This window comes from Oryctolagus cuniculus, chromosome 17 (assembly GCF_964237555.1).
Source record: "Oryctolagus cuniculus chromosome 17, mOryCun1.1, whole genome shotgun sequence".
Taxonomy (NCBI): domain Eukaryota; kingdom Metazoa; phylum Chordata; class Mammalia; order Lagomorpha; family Leporidae; genus Oryctolagus; species Oryctolagus cuniculus.
In genome coordinates this window covers 15,067,080-15,088,389 of record NC_091448.1, presented here as the reverse complement: position 1 = coordinate 15,088,389, position 21,310 = coordinate 15,067,080, and the positions used below count along the sequence as shown (strand labels likewise).

Here is a 21,310-nt window from a genome sequence, read left to right as displayed (position 1 = left end):
GAGCCACCAATTAACACTGAATACTTATATAAGCTAGAAACAGAAAAATAAACACTAGAATTTTAGTTTGAGATGTAGAAAAAGTTCAACTGTGTTCTTGAAGGAGAAAAGTTTCTTGTGAATTGACAACCAGGCTTTATTACATATACTTATTGTAAAAGGGTGTTTGCTAGGATATGGACAGGGTAGAGGTAGTGAAAATATATGAAAAGTCATGTAAAGAAGGTAAAATCTGACAAAGGGATAGTCTGAAGCAAGGCTCTCCTGTGTGAGCAGTATCATCAGATATCTGGCAGAGCTGGGTAGAGCCTTGGCAAGGTGAAGAAATAACATCATTAGTTAAATGAAAACAAGATTAAAATATTACTTTGGGGATTAGTATATATAAAGAAGAGAGTGTGTGGCATAGTAAACAGACATCTTGCAAAATGACTGTGTTTATTAGAGGACCTGATCTTCTGGCAGCTTTTCTGGGTTTTTAGTCAAGGGAACTCATAAATGGGAAGTGCCTTAAGACCTTGCTGTTAAATAGACTCTGCAAGGGTGACTTCCTGCTGGAACTGAAGAGAGGAATGTGTTACCTGGCAGCTTCCATACCATAGGTTCCACATAAATGAGAAGAAAAAGTACGTACCACTGGCCAATTACAGGTACCTGTCTGCTTACAACAAGTGCTTAAGAGCTTCCACTTTCTAAACCAGACTCCTTGTTTCACAGGCCCTTCTTTTCTGGTTTCTAGGAATACTCCTACTATTCCTAGATTATTCTTTTTAAGATAGATTTATTTATTTATTTGAAAGACTAACAGAGGGAGAGACAGAGCTCTTCCATCTACTGTTTCACTCCTCAAATGGCTGCAACAGCCAGGGATTGGCCAGGCTGAAGCCAGGAGCCAGGAACTCCATCTGGGTTTCCTGTGTGGGTGGCAAAAGCCCAAGTACTTAGGCCATCTTGTACTAACTTCCCAGGCACATTAGTAGGAAGCTGGATCAGAAGTGGAACAGCCAGGACTCAAACTAGCACTCTGACATGGAATACCAGCATTGCAAGCTGTGACTTAACCCGCTGCATCACAGTGCTGGTCCCAATTCTTAATTTCTTAACCTCTAGAATTAACTTCTTCCTCTTTGTGCTTCTTCCTGGTAAATTTTAAGTGTCAGACCACCCCCATAGTTAGGTAATCCTTTCAAAATTATAACATACTAGCAGTTACCCCTGCCTCAACTTGTTCATGTGTAATATTCAAGAAATTGTTGGTTTTGACTGCTTCCAATTTTCTATTGGTTTCCAGCTTCTTGGTTCTCTTTAAAATTTGTTTCTGCCTCTGCTACTTTTTTTTTTTTTTTTTTTTTTTTGATAGGCAGAGTGGACAGTGAGAGAGAGAGACAGAGAGAAAGGTCTTCCTTTGCCGTTGGTTCACCCTCCAATGGCTGCCATGCACCACGCTGATCCGATGGCAGGAGCCAGGTGCTTCTCCTGGTCTCCCATGGGGTGCAGGGCCCAAGCACTTGGGCCATCCTCCACTGCACTCCCTGGCCACAGCAGAGAGCTGGCCTGGAAGAGGGGCAACCGGGACAGAATCCGGCGCCGTGACCGGGACTAGAACCCGGTGTGCCAGTGCCGCAAGGTGGAGGATTAGCCTAGTGAGCTGCGGCACCGGCCTGCCTCTGCTACTCTCTTGGGCCTGCCTGGCCTATGCCTGTGCCTATCCTTTGGTCTTGGCTTCTGTAATGTCACCCTGTTTTTTCTAGGCCTCTTTAAGCCTTCTTTTCCAGCTTCCTTTCTTCCCACTCACTCACTGGGGATCAGTCCCTGACCCTCTATTCCTTTCTATCCCATACTTGCTTAATGTTGTCCTTTTTTCTCTTCAGTTCATTTATGTAAGTTTTCCAGCATAGCCATAACAGCTTGCTTTTCTGAAAGAATCTTTATTCTGTTTATAAGTCACTCATACAACCTCTTGCTACTCACTTTTTGAAAACCATATTTTTGGGGCCAGAGTTGTGTTGCAGTGGGTTAAGCTACTGCTTAGGATGCTGGCATCCTATATCAGAGTGCTGTTAGAGTCCTGGTTGCTCCACTTTTTTTAAAAAAATTATTTATTTGAAAGAATTACAGAGAGAGGTAGAGACAGAGACACAGAGAGAGAGAGGTCTTCCATATACTGGTTCACTTTCCAAATGGCCACAAGGCCAGAACTGGGCTGATCCAAAGTCAGGAGCCAGGAGCTTATTCCAGGTCTCCTACGTGGGTGCAGGGGTCCAAGCACTTGGGCCATCTTCTGCTGCTTTCCCAGGCCATAGCAGAGAGCAGGATCAGAAGCAGAGCAGCCAGGACTCAAACTGGCACCCATATGGGATGCCAGCACTGCAGGCCAGGGTTTAACCTGTACCACAGAGCTAGCCCTGTGGATGTTCCACTTCTGATTCAACCTCCTGTTGTTGTGCCTGGGAAGGCAGTACAAGATGATCCAAGTACTAGGGCCCCTGCCACTCATGTGGGACGCCAGGATGGAGTTCCTGGCTCCTGACTTTGACCTGGCCCATATCCTGTCTGTTGTGGCCATTTGGGGAGTGAACCAGTGGATGGAAGATTTCTCTGAATGGCTTGGCATTTCAAATAAATTAATTAAAAATATTTTTATGTGGCTAGCACTGTGGCATGGGTAAAGCCTGTGTTACCAAAATCCCAAATGGGCGCTGGTTTGAGTCCCAGCTGCTTCATATCCGATCCAGCTCCCTGCTAATGTGCCTGGGAAAGCAGCAGAGGATGGCCCAAGTGCTTGTGCTTCTGCACCCATGTGGGAGACCCAGATGAAACTTATGGCTCCTGGCTTTGAACTGGCCCAGCTCCAGCTGTTGTGGCCATTTGGGGAGTGAACCAACAGATAGAAAATCTCTTTCTCTTTTTGACTGTCTGTCCCTCTGTAGCTCTACCCTACAAGTAAAATAAATAAATCTTTAAAAAATATTTTTAAGCTTTTATGTTTATTTGCTTTGATATATTTTCCAATCTGTTTTTGTGTGTAAACTCATGTTTATTATGTTGTTTATCCTTTTGCTCCAGAGCTTAAAACACCTTGAAGTAACTTTTAAAACTTTTTTTTTTTTTAAGATTTATTTATTTATTTGAAAGGCAGTTACGGAGAGGCAGAGGCAGAGAGAGAGATATCTTACATCTGCTGGTTCATTCCCTGGATGATACAATGGCCGGAGCTGGGTGGGCTGATGGGAAGTCAGGAGCCAGGAGCTTCTTCTGGGTCTCCCACATGGGTGCAGGGGCCCAAGAACTTGGGCCATCTTCTACTGCTTTTCCAGGCATAGCAGAGAGCTGGATCAGATGTGGATCAACTGGGACTTGAACCAGCACCCATACATAGGGGATGCTGGCACTGCAGGCAGTGGCTTTACCTGCTACGCCACAGCACCGGCCCCTAAATCTTTTTATGTATAATACATGATAAGTATTCAGTAAATGATGGTTGTTAATGATTAATAAAAATTCAGGAATAAAATTAAGTACTAGGGTAGATTAAGTGCCCTTCTGACTTTTTCCATTGACTTTTTCCCAATGATGATAATAATGCGGCTGGCATTTTTTTTTTTTTTTAGTGTTACTGTTAAGTACCATGAAAAATAATTTTTTTAAAAGATTTATTTTATTTGAAAGTCAGAGTTACAGAGAGAGAGGGAGAGACGGAGAGATCTTCCCATCTGCTTGGTTACTCCCCAAATGTCTGCAATGACCAGACCTGGCCAGGCCAGAGCCTGGAGTTTCATCTGGGTCTCCCACGTTGGCAGGGGCCCAAACACCTGGTCCATCTTCCACTGCTTTTCCTAGGTCATTAGCAAGGAGCTGGAACAGAAGTATAACAGCAGGACACAAACTGGCTACCATATGTAATGGCAGCAGCTTTACCCGCTACGCCACAACACTGGCCCCCATGAAAAATAATTTGTAAGTTTTCTCTTTAACTCATAATGTGAAATAATATATTTGTTATCTCCATTTTACAGATAAGGAAATTGAAGTTTAAGGAGAACAAGGGATTTGCTCAAGGCCTCCTTAATGACTCCAAAGTTTGTGTTCCTGATTGCTATACTCTAAGAAGTTGTTATTTGTCTTTAAGAGTTGTATTTGGAGTTTTTGTTTGTTTGTTTTTGTTTTTTAGGAATGCCACACTGAAGGGGTACTGATAATTCAGTTAAAAATCTCAATCTAGGAAGAAATGCCTAAAAGAGAAACTTGGTTTACTTTCTATCTTTATCCATGCCATCAGTTTGTTTCTCTTTAGTAATGTGTTCTACTTTAACACAAAATCAAACTCTAAAACCCTGCTTCACTTGTGTCAGTTATCCCAGATTTCAGGTGATAGTACCAAGCCATTCCTCTAGTATGTTTTCAGTGCTGGAACTACCAAACAAGTTTATCCATTAAGTAAACCAGGAATTGGGTAGCTTCCTGGAGACAGAATTTGTCAAACTGATAAACCAGCTCTTATAATAGCATCATCTTACACAGAATTATAAATGATTTCTCTAATCACACTCATGGATTTTATTTGAAAAGTGTGTGTGTATGTGTGTGTGTGTATTCATATCTATCTCGGTTCAATATCTGAGTTTAGACAACTGAAATTTTGAATTCTCAGGGTGGTTAATATTGATATAAAGATTCTGTATACCTCTGCTCTTTAGAATATTGTTGGGTGCTCCTCAGAAAACACCTACCTAGTAATAATCCTCCTTATATTATTCCCAATTTATTGTTACTGCTTATATATTTACTAATATATAAGCCTATACATATTATATATAAACCAATCTTCCTAGCTGAGGTTTATGCTCTAATTTTAAAATCTTGGTTGTGAAGTTAAAAAACAAGATGTCAAGCAAGTTCCCTTTCTTTAAGGAACTTATATAGAATTTGCTATAAAATATAAAATAGTTCATGGGGTTTATGTGTTTTGATTTTGACAAGCCCCTTTTCTGTAGAAGCCTACTTCCTTCTTGTTCATACCCCCTTTACTGTGTGCTTTGGGCATTGCAGCTGTGTCATGCTCATGCACACTTTTGTGTTCTGAAGTAGAATCATACAGCAATCTACTCTTGTGTTTTCCCTGCAAATTTTAAATCTATGAACAGACAAAAACCTCCTTATAAGCACTTTTTTCTCTTCCTTTACTGCACCTACTCAGAGGGCATGTAGGGCACCTAGGAAGAGGGGAGGGGCAAATAGTATGGGGAAAGTGACTCGACTGATTATACTTCCTATATTCCATGCTTTGCTTTCCTTCCTTTTTTTTTTTTACAAGCAGAGTGGACAGAGAGAAAGGTCTTCCTTTCGCCGTTGGTTCACCCTCCAATGGCCGCCGCGGCCGGCGCGCTGCAGCCGGCACACCGTGCTGATCCGAAGCCAGGAGCCAGGTGCTTTTCCTGGTCTCCCATGGGGTGCAGGGCCCAAGCACTTGGGCCATCCTCCACTGCACTCCCGGGCCACAGCAGAGAGCTGGCCTGGAAGAGGGGCAACCAGGACAGAATCCAGCGCCCGGACCGACTAGAATCCAGTGTGCCAGCGCCGCTAGGCAGCTTTCCTTTCCATTGGGTATTTGAATATTATCAAGGGACAACAATAAAGGACAAAAGATAGGTTCCCTCTGTGGGTGAGTCTTTAGTATTTGCTTCTTTTAAGTTGTGCCCCAAATCTCCAAGTGATTCACTTGTCACAAAAATAACTTTAACAGCTCATCCCTCATGTTCCTTCCAGATCAACAGTTTTATGTGTTTTCAACTTCCAAATGCTATTTGAGTGGGCAAAGATCTCTTGAAGGACCTAGAAAAATTTGCAAAACATGGAATTGGGATTGTCAGGTAGTGGGGTCCCTGGGTCAGGCCGTGTTGCCTGCCATCCACCTCTGTCCTCTGCTCTGCTGGTTGGTGCAGAGGTTGGATGATCTGAGAAGTGGTATGCCCATTGCCCCGTAGTTCACCTCACTGCCCCTCTCTGCAAGGCCTACCTTGGGAGCCGCTTAACCATCTTGGGCCCCTGCACCCATGTGGGAGACCAGGAAGAAGCTCCTGGCTTTTGGATCGGCACAGTGCTGGCTGTTGCAACCAATTGTGGAGTGAACCAGCAGATGGAAGTCCTCTCTCTTTCTCTCTCCCTCTTTCTCTGCCTCTCCTCTCTCTCTGTGTAACTCCGACTTCCAAATAAATAAATAAATCTTTAAAAAAAAACATTGTGCAGAGCTTTTAATTTTGTTAGACTTGGAGGTCTATAAATTAAGTTTTCTGAGTCACCCCATTTCCCCATACCCCCAAAAAAGCATGGAATTGGGCTACTTTGGCTTTTGGGTTTTGGCCAGTTGTTTTCAGTGCATGAGAACTCTAGTACTCCAATGCTATTTCAAGAAAAAGGGATTAAAAATAATGCCAGTAAAATAGAGGCAGTGCATTACTTGGTGAGTTAGTAAAGAAAAACACTAGAACTGCCTTTCAACTTCCCTATGGGAAGCAGGCCTATAAACTTGTAAAGGAACTGATGTGGGGAGGCATTCCAAGGCTAGGCTTGTAAAACAACTTCTGTCAAAGCAGCTACCCGAGGTTTTTGGTCCTCTCCTACATATGTTTTAGGGGTAAGTCTTGGACTGACTCTGACCCCTAGTCAGCTTTCTATGAATTCATTTTTTCAGTCAATACTTCACTATGCTGTGTTGTTCTTCACTCCAACTTTTCATCTATTTTCCTGGTTGAGTTTCTCTGTCACTAGACAAACTGCTCTATTTGAGTGCCTACCTTACTTGCAGTGAACTCATGAATATTGCTGTCAGAAATCTGAGTGAAGGGCTATTAAAAATTCATTAAAATTCAAGTCGCCATAGTCTGATCTCAATTAACTACTTTTGGGAGGCATGGTCTGCATGTGGTGTAATTACAGAGTCTGTCACTTTACCTGGGTAGAGAACTCCCTGAGTATCAGTCATATAATCTGTGAAAATGCTTTGCTGCTCTGTGTCTTATCCCATGTGCTCTCTTTCACATTGCAGATGAACAAGAGGCATTGAACTCAATCATGAAGGATCTGGTGGCTCTCCAGATGAGCCGACGTCCCCGGGTATCTGGATATGAGACCATGAAGAACAAGGACACGGGTCACCCAAATCGGCAGGTGTGTGTAGCTCTGGTAGAGCTTAACTATATTTGTTGGGGAGGAGTTTTGAAATGGGAAATATATGAGAAACCAAGGACACTAATACCAGAGGCTTGAATACTGTTGACCCATTTCTTTCTGGGTCTGTTACATGATAAAGATACTTGTATATACTAACCACGTGTGGTCCATGATCTGGATTCCCAAAATCTTGTATATAGTGTTTCACCTGTAGAGAAAAATTCCTTCACTTGTTATGGGGGCAATGTTCATATAATTTGTTTTCCTTTATTGATTATTTAGCAAATTTTCAGCTTTGTGATATTTAACCTAAGATAATTTTTAGCTACTTTACAGTAAATACTCAGGAAAAATTAATTTTGGTGTTAGCTTATGTAAAATATAATCAGGAAGGGAAATTTATTTATTAAAATATTGCATAATATGTTCTAAAGGCAATAGTGAGTCATTTTGTTTTTGTTGTTTACAATTGTTTCTACTCATTGACTCATGTAGTTGAGAGTACCTGATTTATTGAGAGCTGTGTGTTTCTTTAGGAAAACATTTCCTTTTTGTTAACATTTAAACTTGTAACCTCTAACGTCATTTGACCTGCAGAAAGGGGAGCTTCCATACCTAGTGAGATGCTAATGCTATGTGAGATGGCTGTATTAGGCACATTTAATGAAAATTTGTCCATGACATTTTCCCTTGTGGTAATCTTTACTACCAGCTTACCTTTCTCCTCATTTGCACCGTGTCTACCAATTCTTCAGAAGTGCCCTTGATTCCTAGGGAAAGTATAAGGCCTTAGACATTTTTCTATCTTAGGTCTGCTAGATAAAGCCTCACAGGGTTTTTCCTGCTTTTAGGAATACTAGGAACTCTACAAAGGGATGAGTTTTTGTTTTATGTTTTAATGGAATTAGTTTAGAAAGCTGCTTTTGTTACCGTGATTACTTTATAGAACTGAGGAAATAACAGATGAGGACCCACTCTTGTACTGTTTCATACATTATTCTGTTGGATTGTGTGGGTTCTCCCGTGCTGTAACTCATTTATATTAAAAGCCACTTCTGGAAGGAACATTTTACCAGAAGTGAGTCCCCTCCCCCAAGCTTGAGCCTAATGACCTCACTTTCCTTCCTGTCTTCCTATGTGAGTGTGCTTGCTAATGCCGCTCCAGTTAGCTGATTTTTTCTCCAAACTGAACTGTTACCATGGACATTAGTTGGTGGGTAAAAAGGGGAAGCTTTCTTGAGTTGGGAAGGCCCAAAGGGACTAGGCTAGGAAAAGAGGGTTGGAGTGGTCCCTGAAAATTCTTAAAAGAGGGTTTATATTTTAGAAATCCCTCTGTGCAGAACCTAAATGCTATTGTAAGAGAAGTCCCGATTTTTCACTCTGTCTGCTGCTGTGTTACTGGAGTGAGGTCACTAGTAACGAAAGCAGAAGACTGCAAAAAGAATTGACCAGTAGCATATAATCTTAGCAAAAAGGGACTGGCTCTTTGGACCCACATTTACTTGACTAATGTCAAACTGTTTCTGTTGCTTGGAGGATACAAATTATTAACCTCAGTTTTTTTGTTTTTAAAGAAAAAACACAACAGCAGCAGCTCAGCCCTTCTGAACAGCCCCACAGTAACAACAAGCTCATGTGCAGGGGCCAGTGAAAAAAAGAAATTTTTGGTAAGGATTCAAATTACCCGTTAAAGCTAAAATGTACTTTTAAATCTGCTACTCATGCTGTAAGAGTGGAGTTGATTTCCTAGACAAGTTGTTTAAATGGATTTGTAGGGAGCACTGGTACTTACAACCTGTGTTCTATGCCTCTAGTCAATATTTCTCACAGCAAAATTATAAGAAGCTTCTGTCATGCTGTCCAATAAATTTTCTATGTAATAGAAATGTCCTATATCTATGTTGTACAAGGTGGTGTCCACTAGCCAAAGAAACTGAATTTTTTTAATTTTTTTATTTTTATTTTTTTTAATTTTTTGACAGGCAGAGTGGACAGTGAGAGAGAGAGAGACAGAGAGAAAGGTCTTCCTTTTCCGTTGGTTCACCCTCCAATGGCCGCCGCAGCCGGTGCACCGCGCTGATCCGATGGCAGGAGCCAGGAGCCAGGTGCTTTTCCTGGTCTCCCATGGGGTGCAGGGCCCAAGCACCTGGGCCATCCTCCACTGCACTCCCTGGCCACAGCAGAGAGCTGGCCTGGAAGAGGGGCAACCGGGACAGAATCCAGCGCCCCGACCGGGACTAGAACCTGGTGTGCCGGCGCCGCTAGGCGGAGGATTAGCCTAGTGAGCCGCGGCGCCGGCCAAAGAAACTGAATTTTAAATTTCATTTAATTAATTTGAATAACTACATGTGGCCAGTGGCTATTGTGTTGGACAGCATAGATGTATATACTGTGTAAGGAACTGTTGATTTGTTGGCTGAGAAATTAAGCATATGCTTGGTGAGGTGTAGAGATTCATTGGTCCTTTCATTCCTTTCACACAGGTCATGAATTTCTAGGTATTGTGATAAGCCCACCAATGGGAATCTTATCTCAGATTCTATTCTAGGGGGAATCTGAAACTGTGGAACCAGCATGGCTGTTTAAAAATTGAATCCCCAAATTTTATGCTAGTATTTAGTATAAATAAATAAATAGACAGTGAAAACATCAAAATAGTTTTTCCTGATTCTGAAGTCAAGCTTATAGAAGGTTCTTTCCTGGGAAGTGTAGCAGATATTTGGTTTCAGATCAAAAGAGGTATCTTTAGCAAAATCCTGACCACAGAAAGAGGGAGAAGGTCTCAACAAGTGTGTTTCTAGGAAAGATGGGGAACAGGTTGGAGTGTGGAGAACAGGTAGGGGTGAAGGTGAGCTCAGTATTGCTAGAGTGAGCCTAGCAATGGTAATAATCTAAAATAGGACCTCTCTATTTACAGAGTGAATTCACATTTATTATTTTTCTTGTTTTTGTTAGCTTAGGTCTGGGACAGAATGAAACTGTTTTCATTATCAATTCTTATGCCAGAAGGTCCATATTTAGGAGGAGAGAGGAATGAAAGAGTAAAACCTAATTTAAATGGCAAGAGATGCCAAATTGGGCTAAAGAGTCAAATTTCAGAGTCCTAGTTGAAAGTAACCAAGTGTTTTGGCTAGCAGGGAAGATTGTTTATTCCAGGGTAGAATGATGTTGGCAGAGGCAAATAGCCCTTGTGTGTGAGAGTGGCAGTGCTAGCTACAGGGCTGAGTTGAGATTGGCACAATTTTGTGGGGCTCAAGGTTGGCCTACCAAGGAAAGCCAGAGGAGTTGTAGGTTCACTGACAGAATGAATTTCCAGGCCTCAGCCTGGAAAAACTGGAAAACCTAACTCAGTATCTGCTTGGCAGGACTTTAGAAATCCTCTAAGTCAATAACTTGGTAACTAATTGAAAGAGAGAATGCATTTGAGAACATATAGGCATTCTGAGAAACTCCATAGGCAATGAGGGGCTCAGTTATGAAGTATTTGGTAGGAAGTAGATTCTGTGTTCTCTGTCTTCTCTCTTATACATTAGGTCCCTGGGAGCCTACAGCAGACCAATCATTTAATGTGTGGCACATTCCAAGTGTGGCTGGGGACTGCGTGTGGTTTGCAGGCCATGATGTGCAACATCCCTTTAGTAGTCATCAACTTGCAGCGCTTTATCAATGGGTACTAGTTCTCTATGGAGGCTGACAGCTTAGTGTAGAGAAAAAAACACTGTCCTGGGAGGCAGAGTTGTTAATCATTTATCAGCACAGAATTTTACTATTTATAGAGTGTTTCCCACAACAGCAGTTTAAAGCATCAACCACTATGAGCATGTATATGATACTTTATGCTTTACAGGGCTTTTACACAAAGATATTGAGTAGAGCGAAGAAACAAATCAAGGTTTTCTGAATTCCAGTCACAATAATTTTTACCATGTGTAAGTCATCTATCCTTGCTGAACCTCAATTTTTCCATCTGAAATAGACATAATGCCAACTGTGTCTACCTCAAAGGTTGTTATAAGGTCATTGACAGAATGTGAAGTATTATATTGTTTTGTAAAGCAAATGTAAAGATGTAGTGACTGTGTCACTTCTGTTATGTTCTGGCACTGTAAGTATGAGTTTTGGGGAAACTCAGACAGTTTCTAACCAGAACTATGCATAGTGTCATATAACTAAAAAGGTTCAAGGTTTTCCACCATTATTGGGTTGTCATTATTGTCTATCTGATGGTCCTTTACAAATTTCTAAAGCTAGCCTGGTTTCTGAAAATCTCAATAGTGGAAGAAAGAGCATTCTTATTTCCATGGATTCCTGTTTCTTTTGAATCTTATCAAAATGATAGGTAGATACTGGAACAGAGCCTAAGGTCTGGATCTCACTCTCCAGATGTTCACCAGTGAGTGCTTCAGAATGGAGTTCTGCCTTCCTGTGGCAGGCACAAGCAGGGCAGGGCCTTGGCTATCAGTTCCAGAGGACGAGAATTCCAGGAGCTGTTCCCTCAGCAGGATCACTGAGTAAGCAGACCTGGCTCTTGAGGACTTCCCTTCTCTTGGAAGCGTGTAGACCAGATGGGCTGGCCAGTTTGAAAATAAGACATAAAGCACTACATAGCCTGGCATTAAATTTTGTAAGCTTGCTTTATAATCATGTCTTCTACTGCTCTCTTATGAGTTTCCTGGGTCACAAATAAAATTTTTATTTTTGTTGCCCTTTTATTTTTCTTTAATTTATTTCCTATTTTTGGCAAAATAAGAACTTCATTCCCAAAGATGTGGAAACCATCGATGGTATATAGCAAATATACGGAAAGGGAACAATACAGATTCAGAGAGAGGGTAAGAGAGATGATGGATAGCTGAGGCTTTTACCAGGTCAGATTAGTCTACAAACCTTTCTTTAAGAAACATTGTTTGATTTCTCTGGTTTTTTTTTTTTTTTTTAAGATTTTATTTGTTTACTTGAAAATCAGAGTTATGGAGAGGCAGAGGCAGAGAGAGAGAGGTCTTCCATCCCCTGGGTTGCTCCCCAGATGGCCACAATGGCCAGAGCTGCGCCAGTCTGAAGCCAGGAGCCAGGCGCTTCTTCCGGGTCTTCCCACGTGGGTGCAGAGGCCTAAGGAGTTGGGCCATCTTCTACTGCTTTCCCAGGCCATAGCAGAGAGCTGGATCGAAAGTGGAGCAGCCAGGACTCGAACCAGCACCCATATGGGGTGCCGGCACTGCAGGCAGCAGCTTTACCCACTACACCACAGTACCAACCCATCTGGATTTTATTTTTAGATTTATTTTATTTATTTATTTTAAAAGAGCTACAAAGAGAGAGGGAGAGACAGAGAGATCTTCCATCCACTGGTTGACTCCCCAGATGGCTGCACAGCCAGTGCTAGGCCAGGCTGAAGCCAGCAGCCAGGAACTTCTTTGGGGTCTCCCAAATGGGTAACAGGGGCCCAGGCACTTGGGCCATCATCTGCTGCTTTCCTAGGTGCTTTAGCAGGGAGGTGGATTGGAAATGGAGCAGCTGGGACTTGGGATGCCGGTGTCACAGCTGACAGCTTTACCTGCTACGTCGCAATGCTGACCCCTCTGGATTCTGAGAGTCTTCTTGGGTTACACGTTCAACCTTAGAGTCTGGACTTTAAGAAAGTCATTACTACTTAAGTTTGGTGTTATCATTGGTTACTCCTGTTGCCTCTGCTAAGTTCTTCTGATTGTGGTTCTCACTTGTCCTCTCACTAGACTAACTGTGGTAGACAGAGAACTTGAATCTGTCTAGATCTGACTTTTGTGCTAGAACTTTAAAAAAAAAAGAGATTTATTTATTTATTTGAAAATCAAAGTTACACAGAGGAGAGGAAGAGAGAGAAAGAGGTCTTCCATCTGATGGTTCACTCCCCATGTGGCTGCAATGGCCGGAGCTGTGCCAGTCTGAAGCCAGGAGCCAGGATCTTCTTCCCGGTCTCCCACATGGGTGCAGGGTCCCAAGGACTTACTTGAGCCATCTTCTACTGCTTTCCTGGGCCATAGCAGAGAGCCGGACAGGAAGTGGAGCAGCTGGGTCTCGAACCAGCATCCTATGGGATGCCAGCGCTTCAGGCCAGGGTGTTAACCCACTGCGCCATGGCACCAGTCCCTGTGCTAGAACTTTCTTCACAGCATAAGTGGTAGCTCAGTATTCAGTTCAACCTGTACCTGTAGTAAAGCTTCCTATACACACAAAATAAATGTAAGTCACATTCCCAGTACCCTGGGAATCATGCAGTCTTATTGGAATTTGAGAAATACTTGAAAGAAAGAAACTAAAGTAGGTAGGATATGACTGTATCTAAATGCATGGTCTGGAGAGTAAGTGCTGTGGGAAGCCATGAGAGTGAAGGATGGAGGAGCTTAGGCTAAAGGGTTGCAGAGTCATTTCAGGTGGGGGCACTTTAGTTAGGCAGTGAAGAGTGTATGAAAGTTTAGTTGGTTGGAATGAAAGAAGGGTGGCACTCCAGCTAAGGAAACAGAATGATTAAAGGTTTAGGAGAAGGAGTAAATAGGGCTGGGGTAAACATTTAGCCTAGCAGTTAAGACAGCTGTGTCTCATATCAGAATACCTGGTTTCAAGTCCCAGCTCTTGACTCCCGACTCCAGCTTTCTACCAGTGCAGATCCTGGAAAGCAGCAATGATGCCTCAAATGATTGGATTCCTGCCACCCACATGGGAGAACTAGATTGAGTTCTGGGCTCCCAGCTTCATCCCAGCTCAGCTCCGGCTATTGGGAGCATTTGGGGATTGAGCCAGCAGACGGGAACTCTCTGTCTCTCTCTTACTTTGTCTTGCTGCCTCTCAAAAATAAAAATAAAAAGATTTAAGAGAAAAATATTAAAATGATGAGAATATTTTTTAAAAACTAACAATGATAGGCTGGCGCCGCGGCTCACTAGGCTAATTCTCCACCTGCGGCACCGGAACCCCGGGTTCTAGTTCTGGTCAGGGCACCAGATTCTGTCCCGGTTGCTCCTCTTCCAGGCCAGCTCTCTGCTGTGGCCCGGGAGGGCAGTGGAGGATGGCCCAAGTGCTTGGGCCCTGCACCCACATGGGAGACCAGGAGAAGCACCTGGCTCCTGGCTTCGGATTGGCACAGCACGCTGGCCGCAGCACACCGGCTATAGCAGCCATAGGGACCGACAACATGGCTTACTTAGTTAATCCTCCACCTGCAGCGCCGACATCCCATATGGGCTCCGGGTTCTGGTCCTGGTTGCTCCTCTTCCAGTCCAGCTCTCTGCTGTGGCCTGGGAAGGCAGTGGAGGATAGCCCAAGTGCTTGGGCCCCTGCACCCACATGGGAGACCGGGAAGAGGCACCTGGCTCCTGACTTCGGATTGGGGTAGCTCCGGCCGTAGCGGCCATTTGGGGGGTGAACCAACGGAAGGAAGACCTTTCTCTCTGTCTCTCTCACTGTCTAACTCTGTCAAATAATAATAATAATAATAATAAAACCTTAAATCAATTTAACAATATGTTGAGTACAACAAGAAGGAGGACAGTGTTCTCCACAGTCACTTGGTTACCTAGACTGAGGAAGATTCACTGTCCTAGGATATGAGGCTGCCAGGGGAGAAAGTATAGAGCTTAATGCTGTTCCTAGCTCTTGGTCAGAATGAGGCACAGTTCCAAACTAACTTCAGGAAATGCAGGGGAGTGATGAAATACTTGTAAGGAGTGTGCCTCTGTCACAGCAGTTCTGCCCTGGGCACCTCTTATTCCATGGGGAGGCATCACATGGTCCGCAGTACATATATACCATACACCACAGGACTCTCTAAATCCAAGTCATTCTGAAACAGTTTTGGCCAAAGGATAATGGACCTGTATTATTGTTATTGAGCACTTACTGTATTTCAGGTGTTATTCTAAACTCTTTGCCCAAATTTATCGTTTAATTCACTCAATTTTACCATTTAATTCATTCAGTAATATCATGAGATAGAGACTAAAATTCTTATTTTGGGCCGGCGCCGTGGCTCACTAGGCTAATCCTCCGCCTAGCGGCGCCGGCACACCGGGTTCTAGTCCCGGTTGGGGCGCCGGATTCTGTCCCGGTTGCCCCTCTTCCAGGCCAGCTCTCTGCTGTGGCCAGGGAGTGCAGTGGAGGATGGCCCAGGTGCTTGGGCCCTGCACCCCATGGGAGACCAGGAAAAGCACCTGGCTCCTGGCTCCTGCCATCGGATCAGCGTGGTGCGCCGGCCACATCGCGCCAGCCGCGGCGGCCATTGGAGGGTGAACCAACGGCAAAAGGAAGACCTTTCTCTCTGTCTCTCTCTCTCACTGTCCACTCTGCCTGTCAAAAAAAAAAAAAAATTCTTATTTTACAGATGAGGAAACTGAGTCACAAAGAGGTTAAGTAACAAGTTTGAGATCGCACAGTGTGGAAATTGTATAACCAGGATTTGACTCTGGTGCTATGTTTTTAACAACTACAGATCTGCCTCAAATATGTGGCAGACAGATATAGCTTTGCTTGAGGATTGGGACTAGAAATAGGAATTTGGGAACCATCTCTTCAGAGGTTGACTGATTAAGTTTATTCCTGCAAGGAAAAGGTGTGGAGAGAGGAGGAGAAAACCTGAAAGCAAAAGTCCAGATGTCAAGAAATGTTCACACATGGTGGGAGGGGTCAGAGAGGGTCTGGAGAAGAAGAGCCAATGAAGAAGCAGAAGTGGTTACAAGCGTGTTTACAAAAGTGGCAGATTCCCTAGGCTTGAGTAGAGTCACAGAAGTCAGAGGAGGACTTGGCCACCAGTACAGAGAGCCTCAAGAGAGGTCAAGAAGAATGATTGGCAGGAAGGAATCAGTTGGATTATCTTTATCTGAACTTTCCTTATCCATGGCTTATTATGGTCAGTCTGACAAGAGAAACTCAGATTTAGGAACTCAGCAGATTCAAGTGTACCATGTGGCACACAGAAGCCCATCAGGGGCCTACATCCTGCTCAGAGAAGCCATCTTTATTTATACTGCTTACTTGTCATTTGATTATTTGGTTAGTCTTGAGGAGGGGTGATTTGTGGTGTGGTTTATAGCCAAAGTTTAATTCCCTGACTAAATTCCTATAGATTAGTGCTTAAGTTATGGCCCATCATGAAATAAATTTGGTGCCTTGTAAAGGGTCTAATAAAATTCCTTGATAGGTGCATCTAAATAGAATGTTCTCCCAGCTTAAAAATGAGTATTATTTGTGTTAACTTTAGTTAATATGCCAGTATTAGCTAATGAATTGTAGCAAAAAGAAATGTGCCATATAGTGTTAAGATGTTAATAATAGGGAGAACTGTGTGTGAAAGAAGGATATATGAGAACTTTGTTCCATTTTCTCAGTTTTTCTGAAACACTCTGAAACTGATCCAATAATAAAACACATTAATTAAAATATGAGAGCTACACCAAGGTGTGCAGGCATGCAGTAACCCAAAGCCGGGATAGATAGACGGGACTACAAACTTTGGTGGACACTTGGGATCCTCCAGAGCCCGATGTGGAGATAGCAGAGCTGGAGATGACATGCCACTGGGGCAGCGGATCTCATGTACCCTGCTTTAGAGGGGCTCTTGTCATGGTAACTACTAGCATATGAGGGGAATGAGAAAGAGAAGACAGAAAATTGCTGTCTCTTTTGTGTACCTTCAACCCAGGAAGTACTCCCTCTGAAGTCCTGTCCTATTTTTCCACTTGTGTACCAGTGAGTATGGTGCCCCCCCCCCCGCCCACATACAACACTCACCTAGAATGCAGATCACAGGGGGTTGTCAGACTTCCTCTTCCATCCCCAGCTACCCACAGCCTCAGTCAAAGGCTGCCCCATTGGTGTTGTAACTTACTGCATGCTTGGTGTCCCAGTCTCCTGGTTCTCGTGTCATTATTACCCCAGATATGAAGATTTTTCCATCTCTCTCCATGAATTCCAAAAAGTAAGATCAGAAAAGATCCTTTGAGGTGTTGGCATTGTGTCACAGTGGGTTAAGCCGCTGCTTGCAATGCAATCATCCATATGGACGTGGGTTTTGATTTAGTTCTCTGTTAATGAACCTGGGAAAGCAGCAGAAGATGAGCCAAGTTCTTGGGCCCCTGCCGTCCACATGGGAGCACCCAGATAGAGTTCTTGGCTCCTGGGCCTGGCCCAGCCCCAGCTGTTGCAGCCTTCTGGGGAATGAACCAGTGGATGGAAGATTCTCTCTCTCTCTCCCTCTCTCTCTCTCTCTCTCTGACTCTTTCAAATAAATAAATCAATCTTTTAAAAAAATCCTGTGATAGTTTACTTCTTTCAGTGCTCCCTTTTAATCCCTGCTTCTGTAAGTAAAATAAACTTCATTTGCCTGTGTGACACTTAAGTTGTAGCATAGGAGGGTAATTAACAGCCAGATTTCTAGGTTTTAAATCCTGGCTCTTCCTTTATAAGCAGTGCGACCTAACCTTAGGGAAAATTACTTAACCTCATTGTAACTTAGTTTCTTTTGTAAAATAGGGTAGTAGTACTTACCGTGAGGATTAGTTGTGTACTTAGAACAATGCTTAGTATGTAGTAAATGCTCAATTGTTATTATGATCTATATGTTATTAAAGGATAAGAGGGCTATATCAATACTTTTATTTTTTAGAGTTATCATATTACAGGCTTTATTCCTTAGAGGAGCCTTGCTGTCTACTCTTTTTATATGTGCACTTTCCAGGGATGTTAAACTCTCTGAGCTTCAGTTTCCTTGTCTCGTTAGAGTAGAGAATAGTGTTGCTATACTCTAATTCAGTGATTTTCCAGGTGTTGTCTGGTAACCCTTAGATTTAAGAGACCCTTTCAGCAGATCAGAAGGTCCATTAAATCAAAACTGCTTTCATAATAATACTGATTTGTTGGGGCCTGTGCTGTGGCTCAGCCGGTTAAAGCCATGACCTTTAGTGCTAGCATCACGTATGGGTGCTGGTTCAAGTCCCAGCTGTTCCACTTCTAATCCTGCTCCCTGCTAATGTGCCTGGGAAAGCAGCAGAAGATGGCCCACATGGAAGACCCAGATAAAGCTCCTAGCTCCTAGCTTCTGGCTTCAGCCTGGCCCAGCCCCAGCCACTGTGGCCATCTGGGAAGTGAACCAGTGGATGGAAGGTCTCTCTCTCTCTTTGTGTAACTCGGCCTCTCAAATAAATAAATAAATATTTAAAATATATATATATATTGATGAATTATTTGCCTTTTTTTCTCTCATTTTCTTAAGAATGTACAGTGGATGGACCAGCGTTTAGTGCAGTGGTTAAGTTGCTATTTTGGACACCCACATCCCATATTGGAGTCTCAGATCTGTTTCTGTTTCTGGCCTCCTGCTAATGTACACCCTGGGAAATAGCAGGTGATGGCTCAAGTACTTGGGGCCCTGCTACCCATGCGGGAGACCGGAATTGAGTTCCTGGCTTCTAGCTTTGGCTTGGTACAACCCAGGCTTTTGGGGAGTGAACCAGCAAATGGAAACTCTCTGTTTCTTTCTCTGTCTCTAAAATTAAAAAGAATGTCCAATGGAGTTTTCAAGAAGCTATATGATATGTGTTATCACCACAGAATAAGAACAGAAGCAGCTATGAGAATCCAGCTGCCTTAAGCTGTGCATTGAGGGGGTGGGGGGATGTCGGCGCTGTGGTGTAGTGGCCTAAGACTCTGCCTGTGGTGCCGGCATCCCATGTGAACGCCGGTTCATGTCCCGGATGCTCCTATTCCAATTCAGCTCTCTACTATGGCCTGAGAAAGCAGTGGAAGATGTCCCAACTGCTTAGGCCCCTGTTCCCATGTGGGATACCCAGAAGAAGCCCCTGGCTTTGGATCGGCCCAGCTCCAGCCTTTGTGGCCATTTGGGGAGTGAACCAACAGATGGAAGATCCCTCTCTCTGTCTCTCCCTCTTGGCTGTAACTCTACCTCTCAAATAAATAAAATCTTAAAAAAAAAAAAAAAAAAAAAAAAAAAGGAAAGGAAAGAAAAAGAAATAGAGCATGTATGAAGCTAGAATTGGCAAGTCTGATTAGCAACTAAGCTGGTGTAGCCACCGAGGAACCTTATCCCATGAACTTTGTTGCCCCAAAGGTTAGAACTGTGGGAGTTGTAACTGGGAAGGAATGCCTCTCAGAGTAGAGAAGCTGGAGGAAGAGCCATAGGGATATTTTCCTGTTGGTAAAAGGACTACCCAAAGCGAGCCTGGGAAAGGCAGGCATAACACATGTCAGAGAACCTTCTAACCTGTCTGTCATTTTTTTTGGCAGAGTGATGTCAGGATCAAGTTTGAGCACAATGGGGAGAGGCGGTAAGTCTGCATTCTGATTGATAGTTGTGTTCATGTGTACTAAAGTTCTCAGAAAGCATTCATGATTTTCCTTTTGTCACCACTGACTGGCTAGTGGGGTTGATTGGGCATAAAAGGGACAGTTTTACCCTTCCCTTGGGCTATCAGCTGAACCTTGTTTCTGGTTTTAGAATTGAAAGTCATTTCCGCTGCTGATGTTATACTATTCTGCTCTATTCCAGTACTGTGAGTCCTGTTACTTTGCTAGAGCTCCTGATACTCTCGGAGTTATGGCCTCTAGACACAGTGACACTGTAAACCTGTGTGCATTAGAGGGAGATCAGGATTCTCCTGTGATATGGTGCCATTCCTGGCTTTGTCCACATCAGGGACCAGGTTTGTGGACTGAAAGTTTCCTCGGGGTGGCACCGTGGCTCACTTGGTTAATCCTCCACCTGCGGCGCTAGCATCCCGTATGGGTGCTGGGTTCTAGTCCCGGTTGCTCCTCTTCCAGTCCAGCTCTCTGCTGTGGCCCAGGAGTGCAGTGGAGGATGGCCCAAGTGCTTGGGCCCCTGCACCCGCATGGGAGACCAGGGGGAGGCACCTGGCTCCTGGCTTCGGATCGGCACAGCGCGCTGGCCGTGGCGGCCATTTGGTGGGTGAACCAACGAAAGGAAGACCTTTCTCTCTGTCTCTCTCTCTCACTGTCCACTCTGCCTGTCAAATAAAAATTTAAAAAAATTAAAAAAAGAGTTTCCTCATGATGTCTCTAAGTCATGGGAAGCTGCACAAAGTCCATTAGTTGTGAAAGATTTTCAGATCCTTTAAGGACAAAGAAAGATGCAGTTCTAAGATTCAGAATCTTCATTAGGGAAGTGAAAGTAATATTATAAAACTCTTATGCTCTTTTCTCCATTGCCAGTGTTTTAGTTGTTATTATTATTATTGTGTGTGTGTGTGTGTGTGTGTGTGAAGCCAAGATAGAAGTTCTTGGAGGCCGGCGCCGCGGCTCACTAGGCTAATCCTCCGCCTTGCGGTGCCGGTACACCAGGTTCTAGTCCCGGTCGGGGCACCAGATTCTGTCCCAGTTGCCCCTCTTCCAGGCCAGCTCTCTGCTGTGGCCCAGGAAAGCAGTGGAGGATGGCCCAAGTGCTTGGGCCCCTGCACCCGCATGGGAGACCAGGAGGAAACACCTGGCTCCTGGCTTCGGATTGGCGCAGCGCGCCGGCCATAGCAGCCATTTGGGGGGTGAACCAACAGAAAAGGAAGACCTCTCTCTCTCTCTCACTGTCTAACTGCCTGTCCAAAAAAAAAAAAAAAAAAAGGATACAGAACTCATGTGATGAGATACTTGGTACCCTTTGTGTGCACAGGTGCAGTCTGTGTGCATATAAATGTCCCTTTCCTGTTGCCATCCCCTCTCCCTCCCTTTCCTACGCTTTTCAGTGTTTGGAGAGGCAAAGGACATGCTCAGGAGGATGGGATCTTCCTACTTCAAGAGTCTCCCTTGGCCGGCACCGCAGCTCAATAAGCTAATCCTCCGCCTGCGGCGCTGGCACACCAGATTCTAGTCCCAGTTGGAGCGCCGGATTCTATCCCGGTTGCCCCTCTTCCAGTCCAGCTCTCTGCTGTGGTCCGGGAAGGCAGTGTAGGATGGCCCAAGTGCATGGGCCCTGCACCCGCATGGAGAGACCAGGAGAAGCACCTGGCTCCTGGCTTCGGATCAGCGAGGTGCGCCGGCTGCAGTGGCCATTGGAGGGTGAACCAACAGTAAAAGAAGACCTTTCTGTCTCTCTCTCTCACTGTCCACTCTGCCTGTCAAAAAAAAAAAAAAGAGTCTCCCAAGGGGA

At 44.0% G+C, this 21,310-nt stretch overlaps 1 protein-coding gene across 4 annotated transcripts in view; it reads left to right on the top strand.

Moving 5' to 3' along the window:
• The window catches only part of MAP3K3 (mitogen-activated protein kinase kinase kinase 3), a 79,391-nt gene that overhangs the window by 4,197 nt on the left and 53,884 nt on the right, over window positions 1–21,310 (top strand). For 2 of the 4 annotated variants that reach the window (XM_008271691.4, XM_008271690.4), the window contains exons 2-4: window positions 7,046–7,167; window positions 8,745–8,837; window positions 19,441–19,481. In XM_008271691.4, coding sequence (XP_008269913.2) covers window positions 7,046–7,167; window positions 8,745–8,837; window positions 19,441–19,481 — 256 coding nt within the window. The remainder of the gene's footprint in view (window positions 1–7,045; window positions 7,168–8,744; window positions 8,838–19,440; window positions 19,482–21,310) is intronic. The other 2 variants (XM_008271693.4, XM_008271692.4) reach the window with 1 other exon arrangement.